Genomic DNA, 20,140 nt, shown 5'->3' on the forward strand with positions numbered 1-20,140 from the left:
AAATACTACAAGGCGATTACAATGGAATGAGGGAGGAGATAAGGGGTATTAGCTGGCCTGACTCACTGAGAAACAATAATGCAGATACAGTACTATGCTGAATATCATTGCCAGTAAAGTGAACTATTTGAATGATAAATATATACCCAAGACCAAACCCAGTGCCTCCACAAATACAAAGAGACCATTACACTTGAACCATGCAGTGGTTGACGAAGTTGAGAAAACATTTCGGAAATTCAAGAGGTAGATTACGGCAAACAATGAATAGGACAGAAGGATATATGCCAGGTCTCGGATCCAAGCAAAATCAGAGTGCAGAAGGACTGAAAAAGAGTTGCAGAAGCAGATTGCAAGCAAAGTCAAGTCAAACCCAAAGGCTTTCTACTGTTACACAGAATCTAAATTAAAAACATGTTTGGGCATATTAGATCTGAGGCTTGAAGATGGTAACTACTCAGACTCAGATCAGGATGGAGCGGAAGCATTAAATAAATTCTTTTCCTCAGTGTTCACAAGAGCTCTTTCAAAACCAGACTTGACCATCCCTGGTGCAGGTACAGATGCATTCTGGAGCCAGTACTTGCCAACAGTGCATAACAGAGATGTGACCGACCGCCCAATTGACTAATGAGTCAATCAGTGGTGAAGTGGATACAATAATAAAAAGTAGTATAGTAGTTGCAGTAGTAGTATTAGCAGGGAGCCGACACAGGTGGCCACAGTGGATATCGCCGGGACCCAACCACCCGATGATATCCGAAATGATAGCAGTGAGTCTACTCAACCCGAAAATGTAGTACTAATAAATGCTGCTCCCTTAGTAGCAGATGTCCACGAGGAGAATGAGAGACAGCCACCTCAGTGGAATGGCATGTCGATGAAAAATGCAGACATATGGGTCAAAGAAACCTACTCAGAAATTGTCAAGTGGTCGCCCGCTAACTTATTTGGACCACCCAAGTGTGCGGCCACCAAAGAAATGATTCGGGAGATGACTCGCCTCATGACTGATTACACTCAGGACCGCTTCCTCGCCTCTTTAGCTCTTCAAATACTGGCAATAATACCACATCTATTTTGTCAGAGGACACACACAAAGACTAAGCACAAAGAAAATGTGGCAGCAATGAAGAGGAAATTGGCAATGTGGCAGACTGGGGCCCTTGATGATCTCCTATGTGAAGCAAGAACACTGCAGGAGAGACTAAAAATTACGGGTGACGGAAAGCAAAACACCGATGACGTGGCAAGAAAATTTGGAAACAAAATGCGTGTGGGAAAAGTGTCTCTGGCGGTAAGATCTCTCACAGAGGAATCCTCCGGTGGGGTGATGCCAATAAACAGAGAGACATTAAAACTACTGAAAGAGAAACATCCCCCTGCAAGCGACGAAGAAGGCATCAGGTTCGAGGGTGTCTATATCCCACCAAACGCTGTCCTGTTCGAGAAAATAACAGGAGGGATGGTGTGGAAAAAGGCACTGAAGACTCGAGGAGGAGCCGGCCCTTCAGGTCTGGATGCAAACGGTTGGAGAGTCATCTTCAGCACAAACAAGTTTGGCCCTGTAGCAATCGATCTCTGCACTGCCATTGCCGCCCTTGCAAGAAAGCTTACATCCTCTTGCTGCCATCACCTCCAGGCCCTGACGTCCTGCCGCCTTATTCCTCTGGAAAAGAAACCAGGATGTAGGCCGATTGGGGTGGGGGAAGTGCTGAGGCGGATCATCGGAAAATGCATAACGGAGGTGGTAAAGGATGATGTCAGGGCAGCAGCAGGGAACCTACAAGTGTGTGCTGGCCACCAGGCTGGTGGGGAGGCCGCCATTCACGCCAAGAGATTGATATTTGAGCAGCGTGATTGTGAGGCCGTTCTCCTGGTGGATGCTTCAAACGCATTCAACATACTTAACCGCAAGGCTGCATTGCACAACATCAAGATCAAGTGTCCAAGCTTTGCAATGTATTTTGAAAATTCGTATAGGAATCCATCAGACCTCTATATGGTAAACAACAAGGCTCTAAGAGGTGATACCATCTTACAGTCAACCGAGGGAACAACACAGGGGGACCCTGTTGCAATGGCAATGTATGCAATTGGCCTATCAGTGCTCCAACAAGAAATAAAATTTGAAACAACTGGGGTCAAACAAGTGGCATATGCTGATGATCTTACAGGAGCAGGAAAAGTGGAGGGCATCAAAAAGTGGTGGGACTTGGTAACATCGCGAGGTCCACAAATAGGGTACCACCCAAACGCCAGCAAGTCCTTCCTCATCGTGAAGCCAGAACATTATGAACGGGCAATGGAGGTTTTTGGCGGAAGTGAGGTCAAAATAACTAAGGACGGCCAAAGACATCTAGGCGCAGTAATTGGCACTACGGACTTCAAGACCGAGTACGTAGCAGGAAAGGTGAATGAGTGGGTTAGTGAAATCCAAGCTCTGTCTGAGATTGCTAACACAGAGCCACATGCGGCCTTTGCTGCATTCACCCATGGAGTCAAGCATCGTTGGAACTACCTGATACGTACTATCCCTGATATCGGACCCCTCCTCCACCCTCTGGAAGAAGTTATCAGTGTCAATTTCATTCCTGAATTAGTGAAACACCCTGACTTAACCCCAGCAGAAAGAGCACTTCTTGCACTTCCATCAAGACTGGGAGGGATGGGACGAACCAATCCAGAGGAGATTGCTGCCACTGAACATCAAAATTCACTTAAGCTCACGGCAGCCCTCACGGACCACATAATAGCCCAGAATGCAACAGGGGAAGTGGATACCAGTGAAGTAAATAAGATTCGTAGGTCCATTACGACAGATCGACAGCACTGCCAAAATGATAAGTTGCAGCAACTGTTGCTGCAGGTACCAGAAAATTTGAAAAAAAGTAGCTATAGCGCAGGAGGTGGGCGCCTCGAACTGGTTAACTACGTTACCGATAAGGGCAAATGGTTTCAGTCTTAATAAACAAGAATTTACAGATGCCATTGCTCTAAGGTACGGTCGGCCAGTAGAAGGTTTGCCCTCCCAATGCGTGTGTGGCTCTTTCTATGATGGCGATCACGCCATGGTGTGCAAGAAAGGGGGCTTCATATGCATGAGGCATGACGAGGTAAGGGACCTCACAGCAAATATGTTGAAGGAAATCTGCCGGGATGTCATGGTAGAAGCAACCCTCCTTCCATTGGATGGTGAGATCTTCCAACACAGGACTTCAAACACATCTAACAAAGCCCGTGTGGACGTCAGTGCTTGAGGATTCTGGACGCGGGGACAGCGAGCTTTCTTCGACATCAGGATTTTTTATCCCATGGCTGCATGTCACCATAACCTAGCTCTCGATGCTGCACATAGGAGGAACGAGAACGACGAGAAGGGCATATGGGGAGAGAATTCAAAACGTTGATCAAGGCAGCTTCACTCCTCGAGTGTTCACAACCTCTGGTGGGATGGGACCAAGTGCAAGATGTTTCTACGCCAGACTCGCGGAGGTGATCTCCGAACAGAAGCAGCAGCCCAGAAGTTATGTTACAGCCTGGATGAGATGTCGACTGTCTTTCTCTCTCCTTCGGTCGGCTTTGCTCTGCCTCAGGGGAACGAGAGCTTCTGCCCCAACTCCGACAACTGCTGCAGATATTGACTATGAGGCTACTGTCACTGAATGCCGCATAGATCTGCGGCTCAACTAATTTAACACAGATAGGATAGCTACTTATGTATTAGGATATTTAATATTAAGGTAATTAAATGGTGGCGAAGGTGTGGCTATTGGGGGAGGCTGGAGGCCACGAAAAAAAAAAAAAAAAAAGTAGTAGTAGTAGTAGTAGTAGTAGTAGTATTAGCAGCAGCAGCAGCAGCAGCAGTAGTAGTATGAGAAAAGATGAGCATATGTACAGTCCCCCAAAAAAGTATTTTTCACCATGGGGTCGATGTGATTCAAGGTTTTCCGAGCAATGTTACTCAGCCTGTTTCTGAACAGTTGGTAGTTCTACATCCGTGACCTCCCCCAATCCTACTCCTATCTCCAGCTGTTGCCGATAGTGTGAGCAGGCGTACCAACTCATGATGATGCACTGGGGATCATATCAAAACATTTTGTCTAGTGTTTCATATTGTAGTGAGGGAAACTCTGACGATTCTGTTTTTGGAGGACTGTACATAAGTGTGAAGGAGAGAGATTAAAGAAAAACTATTGAAGTTCAAGAGTGAATCTTAGAAAATACAGCTATGTGTGAATACAAGATGATCAACAGGAGGGATTGATGAAATGAATGGTTAGAATTATTAAATAAGTAGAAAATGAGATGTGAGTTCCAGACGCAAGTAAGAAGTGAAAAAAAAAGAAGGTAGGGGTATTGGGATATTAGAAGGAAAGTAAAGAGAATGCTGCTAGATTGGGAAAATAAATGAAAATGATGTGCTTGAGAGTAATTGGTTCAATGAATTAGATAAAGAGAATAAGAAATAGAGAAATTAGGAAATGTTGAAGTTAATGCAGTGTTTGACAGAAAGCTGCCCAGAGTGTGCTAAGATAGTATTGACTTATATTAAGAGAATGCAGAGTAAAAGATTCATAAGAAGAATATATAATTTTGAGGGAGATGGTAGCAGGGAGAGGGAATGACCAAGAGGGAGATGTATGGATGAATGAAAACACAGAATATAGGGTGATGGATATCCAGGAAGTGCAATGAAGAATGGGGATGCTGCAACAGTAAGAATGTATGAATGACGGTAAATGAAGAGAATCTATAGTATTGGTTTCAACCGTTTCAACCACCCTGCAATATAATGGGACAAGGCTTGTATGGGTGGAAAAAAAAGCAATATTATTACTGGGACTATTATTATTACGTAATATCATTTCAGTGGTGTAGTGGTTAGTGCTTTAGTATAGTGCTCTATTGGCCCATCATCAGTCTCAGGGCACACCAAGGTGGTTCCCATGGTAGTCCTAGGAAATACTGTACTTAACCCTTGTGACTCAACATCAAACCGACCCGGGGCCCCTTCCCAATGAGGGAATATTATTATTATTATTATCATCATCATCGTCATCATCATCAATAGTGATACAGTACTTGTAAATATTAGTCACAGTTACACTTTACAGGTACAGTATTATGAAAGGCATTTTATCACCTCTAGCGTTAATTGTTATTACTACTGTACATTTCACTGAGTACAATCAGTGAAGGCTGTGGTGCATATTGTTAATGAATGCTTTCAATACTACATCATTAATTTAATCTCTCCAAATCTGTACTGTTAACTCAAAGTTTACATTCAATTCTGTCTGTTACTCACAATGTTGCCCTGCCTTTTTTGTTACTCTGCTTTTATTATTATAATCACATGATATTTATATTTCTTATAACAAATGTTAATATCTTAATTGAGTTTTACAGTTATAATTATTTTAATTGCCAGTGTTTAATGAGATGTCATTTCAGGAATCGTACACAAGCTTACTCTCTCCTGCTCAACCCCTGAGTGGAATTCACACTGACCAATACACAACTGCGTACACAAGTGCTGTGGTAATTTGAGATAGAATCCTGTACTGATGTCCACCCCAAACACCTGATAAATACTTGGTCTTGTTTCCACTCTATCCAGGTGTTGCTCTGTGTCTGGCAACTGAAGGAGTTTTTCTGGGTTAAAATAATATACAGCAAAGGTACTTACATTTCAATAATAACTTTCTTAATGCCAATTTGTCATAAGAACTGGTGAAATATATTTTGGAATCACTTTATTCTCTGGCAATTTATAAAACCTTGGCGTTTCTTTCCAATCTAATACTGCAAAAGTTCCTTCAGTTACCAGGTACACACATTTCTGCTGAATTCTCAGCTATGTGGTTTTGAACTCACAGTTTCTACCTACTCTCTGCATATCTTTGTATGCTTAATCAGACAGAATGGCAATGCTGTAAACTAAAGATTTCAAAAAGCGATATTTCATTGTAAACAATATCTGCAGAGAGCTGGTTTGTTGATGTGGTGTGGTGACTTTTTTTCTATTAATAAAGTGTATATTTTTCTTCTTTAGAGCAAACATTGGTGGAGGACCCTCTTTCATCCATCAAAATTGTAATGTTCTTCAAACACCCATGAGTTGACAGATTCTCAAAGTAACTCAAAGTAACTGCTCATCTTCTTTGCTAGCAGCGCTGTCAGACCTCGGTAGTGCAACCTCTTTGAAATGTTTCACTTTTTAGTCTTAGTGTTGTTGATTTTAAGATTCCCTATTTTTATTGATATTTATGTAGAATTTTGTATTAATGTGAAATAATACATTTACTTATGAGGTGGAATAAAGCAAAGTATGATGATTGCATGCACATGGCTCATTTTCATAGTTTACTACATCTTCTGTGCCATAATTATTATCTTTTATTTTTAAGTTGTCAAGTCACTGAAATCTGTGCAATTTCTTTGATATCTGCCAACTCACTTTTCTTGTTATTTTCATTTTTAAAGTATTTTATCCTTTTCAGTGAAAGTCAGCTTCTTTTTGCACTTTTTTTTATCTTAATGATGTACAGTACAGTAGATGTTTGTATTTGTAAGCTTTATTGCCTTGTGGACATTAATTTGTGTTGTTTTTATATTTTATATGTAGGAGTAATTTGTTTATATGTATTTTACTTGTGCTTTTATGTTTCAGTTTCCCTAGTTTCGCTTTTCATCTCAGTTCTTCCGTTTGGCTTATTTCTTGTAACAAATAACTTCACTGCCTAACTTATTTCACATTTAAAATTATTGGATTGTTTGGTTGTCCATATTAAGTGGCCAGTTAGTGTAAGGTTGTCAGATGAGTTGTAGTTTATCAGCTTCTTTTGTATTCCTATATCTTATAGTATAACTATATTTTACAATATTGAATCATTTTATAACAGGTGTAAAAGAAGATGAAAAGTTTTGCTTTGTCAGTTATTATAATTTTACACCCTCTTTTCCTCAATTCTTCATATCCAATTTGCAGATGCTTCTCATTCATACCACTTCTGAGCTCACAATCTTTGCTCTGCCCACATTTATATTTTTTAGATGCACTTTTTTTTCAAATTTTTAAGACCCTTTTTCTTGGGCTCTTATATCTCTCATTTCTCACCTAATTCACTTTTTCTTAGGGAGAGGAACTGAGGGACTTTGATGCCTGGCATGATTCTGTTGCTGAATTTCAACTTTTGAAGCAGCTAGGCTTCTGGGGTTATCTGTCCATGAATTGCACATTAAGCCCAACACACTTTTTATAGGACTATTTGCAAGTGCTAGCAAGACCTCAGGCCCTCCCTCTAGCAGAGTCAATGGTAACGTTCGACCAAGAGCGAGTGGTAAGATATATTCTGGGCTTCAGCTGTGCACTTCCTCAGAGCCGATAGAAGTCCTGTATTTAGTTGGTGTTCAAAGACTGTGGGAAAAATTAGGAGACATTCCAATAATGTATAGCAGAGTTTAAATCTGGTAAGAAATGCCTACTCACACAAAAATTTAAGTTAAAATGGAAGATTGTCAAAGTTTCCCAATATCGTTAGGTAAATTACCTGTCCTTGATTTTTCCTTGCCAAACATTTTCAAACACTCCATCAGTAGTTTCAAGTCACTGGTGATTTTTCTTTAAATAAGTAGCTTTTCATGCTTTTATAAATCAGTGAACTAGCAACCTATCACCTGAGACTTGTAAAGGCTGGTCATACCCCAAATACTGAAGTGATTTGCAATAATGAGTGATTGGAAAAGTGACAGAACTCAAAGCACTAGCCTTTAGCTTATAATTTCATGAAAGATTGGTCTTGTTGAGAGTGTAAATTCTTCCTCTCTACTTGTGCAGGTATTAAGCGTCAGAATTTGGGCTTTAAGTACAAAGTAGAACATGATGAACTTGAAGAGCTCTCTGGTAATGTCTTATTGATACAAATATACTCCAGTACTGTATACAGAGGATTAAGAATCTGGTATTCAACTTATATGGTAAATCACCTTAAACTCCATTACATGATTAATTAATTTAATTTACCAAAGATCATAATTTGAGTTACAAGATGCTTTCATTATATATATACGGTACAGTATATATCTATATATATATATACATACAGTATATATATACAGTATATATATACAGTATATATATATATATATATATATATATATATATATATATATATATATATATATATATATATATATATATATATATATATATATATATAGTAGTACCCCGCTTAACGCGGTCAATTGAACCCACACCGCGTTAAGTGAAAACCGCGTTAAGTGAACAACAGAACATATGGGATTAATTCCAATAGAGACTGGCCCGACCCCCAAACTCCACTTTTTGACGACACACAACTATGTTGTAGTAAAAATTTTATCTTAACTTTATGATGGTATGCACACACAATTAATAATTAAGAGAAATATCAATAATATTAGGTTTTTTAACACTTGCATTAGTAGAAAAGATGGCTGGGCACACGGGGATGGGGGGTTGGTTCCGAGGCAGAGGGCAGATTATTGGCCCTCACCTGTATCACTTGTATCAATTGTATCACTATCCACCACAGAGGCTTGCAGGGCCTCTTTGTCAAACCCCTCAAAGGCCATATAAGTCCATATCCTCACTATAATTATCACTATCACTGACTTGGGCCGGCTGTGGTGGGTGGCGGGTGAAGAACTCGGTAATGTTTTGATGACTGGGCGACCTTGTGCGCATCGTGCCCGCGCCGCTTCCCGCGTATATGATGAAAAATTCCGCGTTAAGTGAAAGTTCAGCTCTGGCGAGGCACCGCGTATATGATAAAACGCGTTAAGTGAAACCGCGTTAGGCGGGGTAATACTGTATATATATATATATATATATATATATATATATATATATATATATATATATATATATATATATATATATATATATATATATATATATAACAATGTATGTATGTAATGTATGTATGTAAGTATGTATGTATGTATGTATGTATGTATGTATGTATGTATGTATGTATGTATGTATGTATGTATGTGTAATATGTGTATGTATGTATGTATGTATGTATGTGTATGTGTATGTATGTATGTATGTATGTATGTATGTATGTATGTATGTATGTATGTATGTATGTATGTATGTATGTATGTATGTATGTATATGTATGTATGTATGTATGTATGTATGTATGTATGTATGTATGTATGTATTTATGTATGTATGTATGTATGTATGTGTATGTGTATGTATGTATGTATGGATGTATGTATGTATGCATGTATGTATGTGTATGTATGAATGTATGTATGTATGTATGTATGTATGTATGGATGGATGCATGTATGTATGTATGTATGTGTATGTATGTATGTATGTATGTATGTATGTATGTGTATGTATGTATGTATGTGTATGTATGTATGTATGTATGTATGTATGTATGTATGTATGTATGTGTATGTATGTATGTATGTGTATGTATGTATGTATGTATGTATGTATGTATGTATGTATGTATGTATGTGTATGTATGTATGTATGTATGTATGTATGTATGTATGTATGTATGTATGCATGCATGCATGCATGCATGCATGCATGCATGCATGTATGTATGTATGTATGTATGTATGTATGTATGTATGTATATATATATACATTTATTTTTTTCCCGGTACCTGGAAAATTCAGGGGATGGGGGATTTTCTCCAGGTTCGAAAGATGACATAATGCGCAATTTCTGGAACTTCGGAGAAAATTTTCCAAGTACCCGAAAAATTCCTGGGTTGGGGGATTTTTTTCCGGCTTTGAGAGAGTCATCTCGTTACTCAGAAATCTCTCATTCCCAGAAGTGCTCTGCACTTATACAGTAGCTGCACACCTCATGATTTGTCAGGCTTCAAGGCAATATATGCCTAGTACAAGCCTGTACATGCCCAGTACTTGTACTTGCCAACAAACGTAATAGAAAACAGACTGACTGCGCAAGTGGCTAGTAAGCTGACTAGGGGCAAAGAGGATAAGTAAGGAAGTAATGGTAGCCATGGCCTCTGTTCTCAGTCTTTTGAAAGTGATGATTACTGTGAGATATGTCCTCAGGTGACCTTAATTTAGGGTTCCTAGACCAAACCTGTACACTTTGATGTTATCATACATATATAATTTTCCACTTGCTTGGTTTTAAAATATTTTCAGGTTAAAACTTTCATTTTCATTCTGTAAAAATACAGTACATTAAAACAGACATTAAGATATTAGATATAAATCTTTACTGTATTTTGTTTGGTAACCTGACCATTTCCATATGACCTGGCTATTTATATGTGTGCCCTCATCACTAAGGATAATACTGTCCACAGCATTGTTATTGTTCTGGTTTAGCAGGTTTATATACTGTTCTCAATTATTATTGTTACTATTATTGTTGTTAATAGTTATTACAGGTTGACCCTCTCTTATCGGGCATTCAATCGATTGGCAATTCCCAATTAACAGCATTATTATAGAAAAAGCATCATCTGGCAAGCCTCCCCAATTAACAGCAAGTTCAACCACCATGTAGTTGTCCAGTTGGTCCTAAACCCAATTCTACCACATTCAAACAATAATCACTCCATAAAACAAAATAGAAATAAAATAATAATGAAATTAAACATCATTTCAAATAAAAGACTCAAGTTCAGTGGTGGCTAAGCAAGTACCAGGTAATTTCTTTTGTCTTAGCTAGGTCTTCAAATCAAGGTGTTGTGCTAGACAGGCTGCAGTGCAGATCATGTATAGGTGACAGCCTGTTTAGAAGTTTCGTCTTTGTTGGTGCTAATGTTTAAGTTATGCCTCACAAAGGTACGTGGTCCTGAATGGTAGAAGGCCTTTCAGAGCTTTGGCAGCAACGATTGCCATTTCATTGAGAAGTGTTGCCGAGAAGGTACGACTGAGGGACTACTGTCAATGCATTTTCCTCAAAGTTTTCCAGCAGGTGGCTTAAGGATGAGAAAGACCTAGTCTTTCCTCACTCTATTTTGCCTTTCCACAACTTTAGTTTGTCCTTAAATGGGGACAGCTTGTCAGTGAGTTCAATGAAAGTGTGACCTCAGACTTGCATGGAAGCATTCAGGCAGTTAATTTTACTGAATAAATCTGCAAGGAAGGTCACTTGAAGCAACCATTTAGGTCTGGAGAACCTACCAGCCAAACCATGTTATGTGAGTGAATCCAAGATTTAAATATCTCTATTTCTAAGTACAGTACCAGTTTGAGTTTTTATGGGTCATATACGGTGAACGATAGCTAATTGTTGCATGCTGGCATTAGGCTAGGCTTACCAGCAAGCTGCTTTATCTTAGGCTTACCTACCATACCCCAAGGTTCTTTCTTTGTTGCTATATGAAGAGCAGAACCTCAGTCACTGTATGCTACTGTATATGCCACTTTATATCTACAAAACCATTTACAAAAGAAGATTTACAGATAATTTTCTTTTCATTTGCATTTATTTACTCCACTGGTGGCATTGTTACCAAGTTAGACTCATCACTGTAGCCACATCGCCCCAAGCCCTCCCCTTACCAGGCTGAACTGTGAGCTACATTATTTTTTATTTTTTTATTATTATTATATTCTCCACTTATCAGCTTACTAGCCATTTGAGCGGTCTATCCAGTGTTAGTACAGGAAGAAACTGGGGACCAGGAAACCTGTGGTGTTTGGTAGGGTCACTGGATAACACCCTTCTCACGTGTGTCCGGGCCGAGGCTTGAACCCTTGACCTATTGGTGTGAGTTATACTCGGTTACATGCGCACAATATCTTACAGACAAAATGTGCAAAAAATATATATATATACTGTACTATATAAAAATAATTATTATATAGTCAAAAACATAAAGGGAACAAATATTTCTTTGTGTGCAAAAATAAGCATGCTGAGGGAAGGGGGGTCAGCAGAGTATGGGATCTCAGCTGTTCGCTGTCTCCCGAGTCTCGTGTGTAGTGAAACGATTGACAAATACCTCGTCTTCCAGAGCAAAATGGCAATGCAGTATTTTTATTTTTATTTTTTTATTAATTGGTATTATTTTAATTTATTCCTCACATTTACTGGTAGGGTATATATTATCTTATTACAGTACTGTACTCACAGTTAAATATCTTATTCTTAATTTTTTAATAAAATATACCATAATGTGAATCATCACAGTAAAGGATGTACCAGTAATAAAATTATTTTAATTTTAGTGCCTTTATTGAAGTTAACTGCATTTATATAATAATAATATTCATAGAAATTAACATTAATTGGGAGCAATACAAAGGCATATCCCACCATTATTATACTGCACACCCCCCACGGCACTGAGCACTGAGGGGAGGCAGAGAGGCAGCGTCCCAGATGGGGGTTGTCTTGCTATGGTAGTAAGCATCCCTAAGACTTCGACAGTATTTACCTTACTTGTATATATTTTTTTTTTCGTCATTGCTATTTATATGATTTCATTAATGCTGTTTATATGCCTACAGTTTTAAGTTTTGATATTACAGTGTACGGGTATAGTTAAAGGTACTTTTAGGGGTGAATCTAGCGAGATTTATAAATACGAGTTGATAACTGCCGGGAATTCAGTTTCAGAGTTGGTAAAACTGTTCGCAGCATCAGCTGTTGTGGTGGTGGTGGTGGTCACGGCCAAGATGTGTTGATATGAATCTGGTATCTTACTACAAAAAAATCAGGAGTCAAACTATATACAGTATGAGATCAGTCTATACTTGGGTTTATATGACATTTCGCCATCTTAAAAAAAAAAAAAAAAACAGTACAATATCAAAATCCAGGAATAACTCAGCAGAATGAAAAACAGAGAAAAAATGAGGAGTGAAATGAATACGATATGTACACAGCATCAAAATATGACAATTATTAAGCAAGTGAGAAACACCAGATCCCCAGACATAATAATATCACCAGACACAACAGTATTCAAACAAATTTAATAACTAGCCAACCATCATCATGAGCAATACTGTACAGTATGTGTGCTGGTCAGTAGCAAAATGAAGACTGAAGTGAATAATGAAGTGTTTGCAACCTTGACAACGATAATGGTCTTGCGACCCATTCAAACTGCTCGGTGCCTTGCGACCTATTTTTATTGCTTGATGTCTCATGACCCACAGTTCAAGAACCACTTACCTAGGAGAGTGCACCCCTCAGGAGGTGAAAGTGAATTATGAAAGATATAGCAATAACAGATGATATGATCAAAAAGAAAATAGCCAGCCTACAAGAAATTTAAGTTCCAGGGATGGACAGAATGCAGATCAAGGTGATACAGGAGGTATCATATGAGATTTGCACTCTATTATGACTCATATTCAAGAAATCCCAGGATCAAGGAAACGTGTTTAAGGATTGGAAATCAGCCAACTTCACTCCAATATACAAAAAGGGTAGATAAAATGTAATAGAAAACTGCAGGCTGATTAGCATAACTTCACATCTATTCAAACTCTCTGAGAAAATTTTGAGGAATGCCATCATCCAACACCTGACCAAGCACAGTCTTATCAACATATCATAACATGATTTATTGGGGAGAAAATCTTATCTAACAAACTTACTTTCCTTGAGACAGTAACAGACTACAGGGACCATGGTTTACTAGTGGATGTGTTGTACTGTACATGGATTTTTCATACTAGGTGTTTGGCAAAGTTCCACATGACATCATTGGCAAAATATTTATGTGGAGTAAACACTGGTTTGAAGGCAAGCAACAAAGGATGGTTACTTGGAACTGGCGGACGCTCGTCCCACAAGGGGTCACAGCTCAAGATTGAAGAAGCCGCAAGTCCAGAAAACCGTGAGGGCAAACTTTTTCGGAGTGAGGGTTGTAAACTCTTGGAACAATCTACCAGAGAGTGTTGTGACGGCACCGAGTGTGAGCTCTTTCAAGACAAGACTTGACCAACACTGGAGCGGGTTCAGGTACATTCAGGAGCCGGTGCATGCTCAGTATTTGCCAACAGTGCGTGACAGAGACGTGACCATATTATCAAGTTGGCAGCCAACACAAGGATGTTTGAGTAGGTGTCAAGTCAAGATGATATAGCAACTATGCAAAAACATTGCATGAGCTGTTCAAATGGTCACAGGAATGGCAAATGCTTCATAACATTACAATTTCTTGGATACTGTTGAGAAGGAAACAGATTCGTTGTTGTGATAGGTCAATCAATGAAGGCAGCACTAGTTTGTGAGAGCAGCAGTGAGAAAACCTAACCAAAATTTATTAATTATAATTCGTACCTTCACATACAAAAAATAAGAAAATCCTTCAGCCTTTAAGTCTCTGATATGTCCTCATACTGCTTACAGGCATAGAAACCTTACCTCCAGAAAGACATAACATACCTAGAAACGGTGCAACACAGAGTGGGCACCATCAGCTTGCTTCGTTCTAGTGAAAGGACTCTTGTACAGTAGTCAAAAAAAATGTAAAGCACACTCAAGAGAATTATTTATGGTGACATGCCTGATCTTTGTGAGATTATATTGTCTTTGACTTTCGATAGTGGACAGTACATATTTAAATTACTCTACTATGCTGTATGTTTTTTTTGTTTTTTTGTTTTTTTTATAAATACTGTATCCTCATAGGCAACTCATACCGTGTAAGGAAATACTGTATTATCACTGTATTTCCTGTTAGTCCTCATGATATTTTTACTGTATTACACACAACTCTTTTTCATGATACAGTGTTTAGTCTACAAAAAATATATCATAGACAGAACATACATTTTGGTTTCTGAGTAAAAAGAATGTAATTTTTCAATGACCTAATTTTTGCTTAATTAGGTCATATTATTATACACTGTTGTTTGCAGTCAACTCCTGATCTTTGCTTCATTTTAAGTGTACCAGATTTTTAAACTCTGCTATAGTGCTACATGTTTGCTGAGTTAGATTAGGATGCTCATTAAGAGATGGATCAAGCATGAAGAACATGTTAATAGTGTGACAGTTTAGATTAGAATTCAGTAGTGTCCAGAGTAGATAAGTTTATAGATAGCATTGAAAGTGCTTAGTGTAAGGGGCCAGTAGGCTTACCCAGTTTTGTTATTTTTATTGGTTAAGAAAGACATACTAACTAGTTAGTTGCTTATAGATGAGCATGTTTAAGAATGAGCTCTCTGAGTTTAACAGGTTTATTAGTTTTAATCAATAAAAAGTAAACGCATAAGGAAATCGTGTCACAAAAGAATGGGGAAAAGTGAAGGATTAATCTTGAAATCTAATTTATGGGCAAGTACTGTACACTCAAAGGCATTTTGTCTCAGCAAAGGTGACTGATCCATTAGTGGCTGTGTCTAATCCATTGGTTAGTATAGCTTCCCATCACTTCCATTACTCTTAAAAAGGGAAATTGGAAACATCATTTAGCACTGAAAGCTGAAGGGTGGTGAGTCATGCTGTCACTCGAACCTCTATGCACCTTGTTCCTCAGTTTTGATTTGGCCATACTGTATTGATTTTCAGTCCCAGCAAACTTCTCACACTACCCCTTCAGGGGAGGGAGGGTAGCTGAGCTTCCTAGTTCAAGGCTCAGCCTTGGAAGAATATTTCAGGATCAGTCCTTTGTATATGGCCTATTGCTCTTTACTAGGCAGCTTGCATATCTGAACCCAGTTAGAATATGGGAAGGGGGTAATAAGAGCTCCAAGTGCTGATGTAACAATGCACCCCATTAGGGTAAATGACTGTGCATTTACATATAAGATATTAAGATAAAAGGAAACCATACACATCTACAGTACTTTTTATGTTGTGCATAAGCTGTTCCTTGGTGGTTCCTATGGTTAGTAGGTGTAAATCAATCTAGAGATAAAATTTAGGTACAGACTTGTTCATTTCCTTGAGATGCTAACTAACACTTCATTGGTAGATACATTATTAAAATTATATTTGTCTTTTTCAGTCCTATGAATACCTTGTAAAGGTAACTTGTTTGTTTGGACAAATGCTTACAATGAAGAATGGTGTTTTCATTCTTCAGGGGATGTTGAGGATAAGGGAGTCTGGTACCTGATTCAAGATTTTTTTTTTTATCTTTTAGGTCACTGATACCTCTCATTTTTATGAGAGCCATGGGAATGAGATTAGGAGTGAAAAATCTTGTTATCATTTATAGCACATCCACAAATTTTTAATATAATGGAAGGTTCTGTTAGGTCCTTTCCATTGTACAGTTGTACCCCGCTTAACGCGGTCAATTGAACCCACAGGGTACCGCGTTAAGTGAAAACCGCATTAAGTGAAAACCGCATTAAGTGAACAACAGAACATATGGGATTAATTCCAATAGAGACTGGCCTGACCCCCAAACTCCACTTTTTGACGACACACAACTATGTTGTAGTAAAAATATTATCTTAACTTTATGATGGTATGCACACACAATTAATAATTAAGAGAAATATCAATAATATTAGGTTTTTTAACACTTACATTCGTAGAAAAGATGGCTGGGCACACGGGGATGGGGGGTTGGTTCCGAGGCAGAGGGCAGATTATTGGCCCTCACCTGTATCACTTGTATCAATTGTATCACTATCCACCACAGAGGCTTGCAGGGCCTCTTTGTCAAACCCCTCAAAGTCCATATAAGTCCATATCCTCACTATAATTATCACTATCACTGACTTGGGCCGGCTGTGGTGGGTGGCGGGTGAAGAACTCGGTAATGTTTTGATGACGGGGCGACCTTGTGCGCATCGTGCCCACGCCGCTTCCCGCGTATAAGAGTAGATGAACCGCGTTAAGTGAAAGTTCGGTTCTGGCGAGGCACCGCGTATATGAGAAATCGCGTTAAGTGAAACCGCGTTAAGCGGGGTACAACTGTAGACAGTTTTTATGGCAACACAGTTTTGTCTTTTGAACTGTACCGGTAGCTCTTTTTCTCTGTTATGATAGTGCATGTCAGAAATTTGCCCCACTTCCCTTGACAACAGTATTAGTAAACTTTGTCTCACTATCATTCCAAGATCTTTCCAGTATAGTAATATCTTCATTAGCTGTAATCCTCTTAACCGGAACTCTCCGATAGCCGGAATTTTCCGGCTTCGGGAACGATTTCCGAGGGGCGCATTTTTTGGAAAATTCAGAGAAAATTTTCTCGGTACCTGGAAAATTCTGGGGATGTGGGATTTTTTTTCTGGGTATGAGAGATGAAAATCAGGTGCATTTTCCAGAAATTGGAAAATTTCCGGGAATGGGGGATTTCTTTCTGTGTTCGAGAGATGATGTAATGCACAATTTCGGGAACTTCCGAGATAATTTTCCCAGTTTCCGGAAAATTCCGGGGATGAGGGATTTTTTCCGGCTTTGAGAGAGTCGTCTCGTAACCCGGAAATTTCTCATTCCCGGAAGTGCTCTGCACCAATTGTTCCAGCTAACGGAGATATCACTGTATTCCATTTCTCTGTTCAAAGGCTTAAGTCAGGAAATCCTTCCCCTTGTGGGAATTTATTTTCCTCAGCAACGATACTCAACCAGTTGGTCTCTCATTCACAAGTGCAGGCAGGTGAGCTAATGGACTGGATAGAAATGCACATTATTCAGTGAACCCAAAGAGTAACTGAATAGGTTCTAGAATAAATTTTTTTTATATAAATTAACATACTGATACAAATGAATTTTTAAATACATGTAATTAATGGTACTAATTTCTTGGACAGTATCTCTATAAGGTGGGTTTGTTGTCATAAGACAACACAGAATGTTGCATACAACCCATGTGGTAAAGTGTACCGTAATGTGAGCCCCCCCCCCCCCCTAAATGAACTATTGAAACTTATTGATTATTAGGTAAATAGGCAGGTAATAAGTCCTATTAAATTCATAAATAAGGTAAATAAGTAGGTAATAATTACTATTAAAGATCAACTTCTACATTTGCATACTTAATGTACCACTGTAGCAAAAGAATTTTAAGTGAGCATTTAAAATTTCCTATGCATGTTATACAAGAAGTCTAGACACAGAAATATACCTAGCTGTTGCAGGTGTAATTGGATTATTCTCTATGTTGATAAACTTAAACTGAATCCCATCCATCACTTTGTTACCATATTATAAATGTTCTCTCAGAACATAATTAACTTCACCATAATACTAATACTTGTACTCTAATTAGATTGACTATTTACAATTCCCCTGAAACCCCTCCTCCAAAAAAGAAAAAATCGAATTTTAATAGGCCCAAGATGAATATGGCTGACATCTATCGGCTGTACGTCGAATAAATATTTTAATCTCCAAGTTCATATTGTATTGTAAGAAACAAGTGAAAATTATGATGACAGGTCTCTGTAATAATAAACTCCTAAGCCGTGAACTGTAGTGGCATTTAACCATCAAATATCGTCACAAAGAAATTTGAGGATTAATAGAGAGTAATGTGTGTGGGTCGAAGTATGGCCAGTCTCTGCCGATAGCCAAAACTAACTTGCATGAGTTGGTTCTGGGATACCAACCTTTTGGATTTGAAACTGTTATTATAGTACTGTACTAAAATTTTGCCAATTGAGCTTCATTTAGTTATAGTAAAACAATATATAAACAATCATTAAGAATTATAGTAATCCTAATTTGGATTTTCTCTTAGATGCTGATAGTTTAACTAATTGAACTCGACTCAATTGCCAACCACCAATCACCATTCCGCCGGATGAGATTTTCAACGGCACATTTCTGAAAATATCAGTTTTAGATCAGACTCACTGTTGAAGAATAGAGTGGTGCCATACAAGTTGATGTTTGATTGGGATTGTTTTGCTTGGATTCTTCCATACGGAGTTCATCCAATGGCGTAAGATAATTGCAAACTTCCAATCTTAGTATCAAATTTTACAGAAGACCTCGGCAGGAATGGTCAGTTTCGTCCTCACTGCACCTGCAATACTATGTTGTTTAGCCATGGAATTTTTAGAGGTGTTCGAAATAGAGCTTTCAGTTGATTTGCTTTTAAGTACAGTTAACCCTCACTTTACGCGGTTAATGTAACCCGGAGGGTACCGCGGAAAGTGAGGAACGCGTAAAGTGAATAACATAACATATGGGATTAATTGAAATGGAGTCCGGGCCGATCCCCAAACTCCACTTTTTGACGACACACAACTATGTTGTAGTAAAAATTTTATCTTAACTTTATGATGGTATGAAAAAACAAGTAATATAGAAGAGGTTAGGTTAGGAAAGATAAAGGTTAACATAGGAAAAATAAAGGTAAGGTTAGAAAACTAAAAATTAGGTGTAACTTACGGTAGTAGAAGAGATGGGTCGGCATACGGGGATGGAGGCTGGTTCCGAGGCAGAGGGCAGATTACTGGCCCTCAGGTGAATCACCATTACTAGGTGAATCACCATCACTGTCACTTACAGTTGTCAGGGCTTCCCTGACAAATCCCTCAAAGTCAACTTCACTGTCACTATCACTGGCTTGGGCTGGCTGTGGTGGGTTGCGGGCGAAGAAATCTGTTATGCTTTGCTGACGGCTGGCGTTGATGTTGTCGTGATACACCTTGATGTACGGCTCCATAGCCTGCACCAGCCGGGTATGGAAGACTTCATAGCGGTCATCGTCATTGTCGCGGGAAAGGAAGGACTTCATCTTCTCTGCACACTCCATGGCACCCTTAATATCACTATGACTTAAATTGTGTTCTTCGGAGACTGACGCACCTTCTTCCTCCTCTTCACTGACGTGTTCTTCTTCCAACATCTCGTCGGCAGTCACTTCAGGATCTCTGATCACCTCCAGGATGTCGTCGTTGGTGGTCTCGGAGAAGCCTGGAACTGTAACAGTCTGCGCAGCTTCTCTGGCAAGGTCCACTGCTACTGCAACATTGTGAACCTCACCAGTCACAGATTGACTCCTCCTCTCACCTGGTATTCCATGCAACACATGTCTCCATGCGTGACGAATTGTAGCAATAGACAGCTGATCCCATGACTCCACCAAGAAGTCCACAGCTTTCTTGATGTTAAATACTCTCCAGAATTGTTTGAAGAGTATTTTTTGCTGTTCTAACTGTTGATCCTCATCTTCTTCGCTCTTGCTATCGGTGGTGGTGTCA

At 38.8% G+C, this 20,140-nt stretch overlaps 1 protein-coding gene across 1 annotated transcript in view; it reads left to right on the forward strand.

The window, feature by feature from the left end:
- LOC121861233 (voltage-dependent calcium channel subunit alpha-2/delta-2-like) overlaps nucleotides 1-20,140 on the forward strand; it is a 204,252-nt gene that overhangs the window by 142,955 nt on the left and 41,157 nt on the right. The window contains exons 13-14 of the mRNA XM_042358883.1: nucleotides 5,458-5,544; nucleotides 7,269-7,346. Coding sequence (XP_042214817.1) covers nucleotides 5,458-5,544; nucleotides 7,269-7,346 — 165 coding nt within the window. The remainder of the gene's footprint in view (nucleotides 1-5,457; nucleotides 5,545-7,268; nucleotides 7,347-20,140) is intronic.

This window comes from Homarus americanus, unplaced genomic scaffold (assembly GCF_018991925.1).
Source record: "Homarus americanus isolate GMGI-L3 unplaced genomic scaffold, GMGI_Hamer_2.0 scaffold21314, whole genome shotgun sequence".
NCBI lineage: Eukaryota > Metazoa > Arthropoda > Malacostraca > Decapoda > Nephropidae > Homarus > Homarus americanus.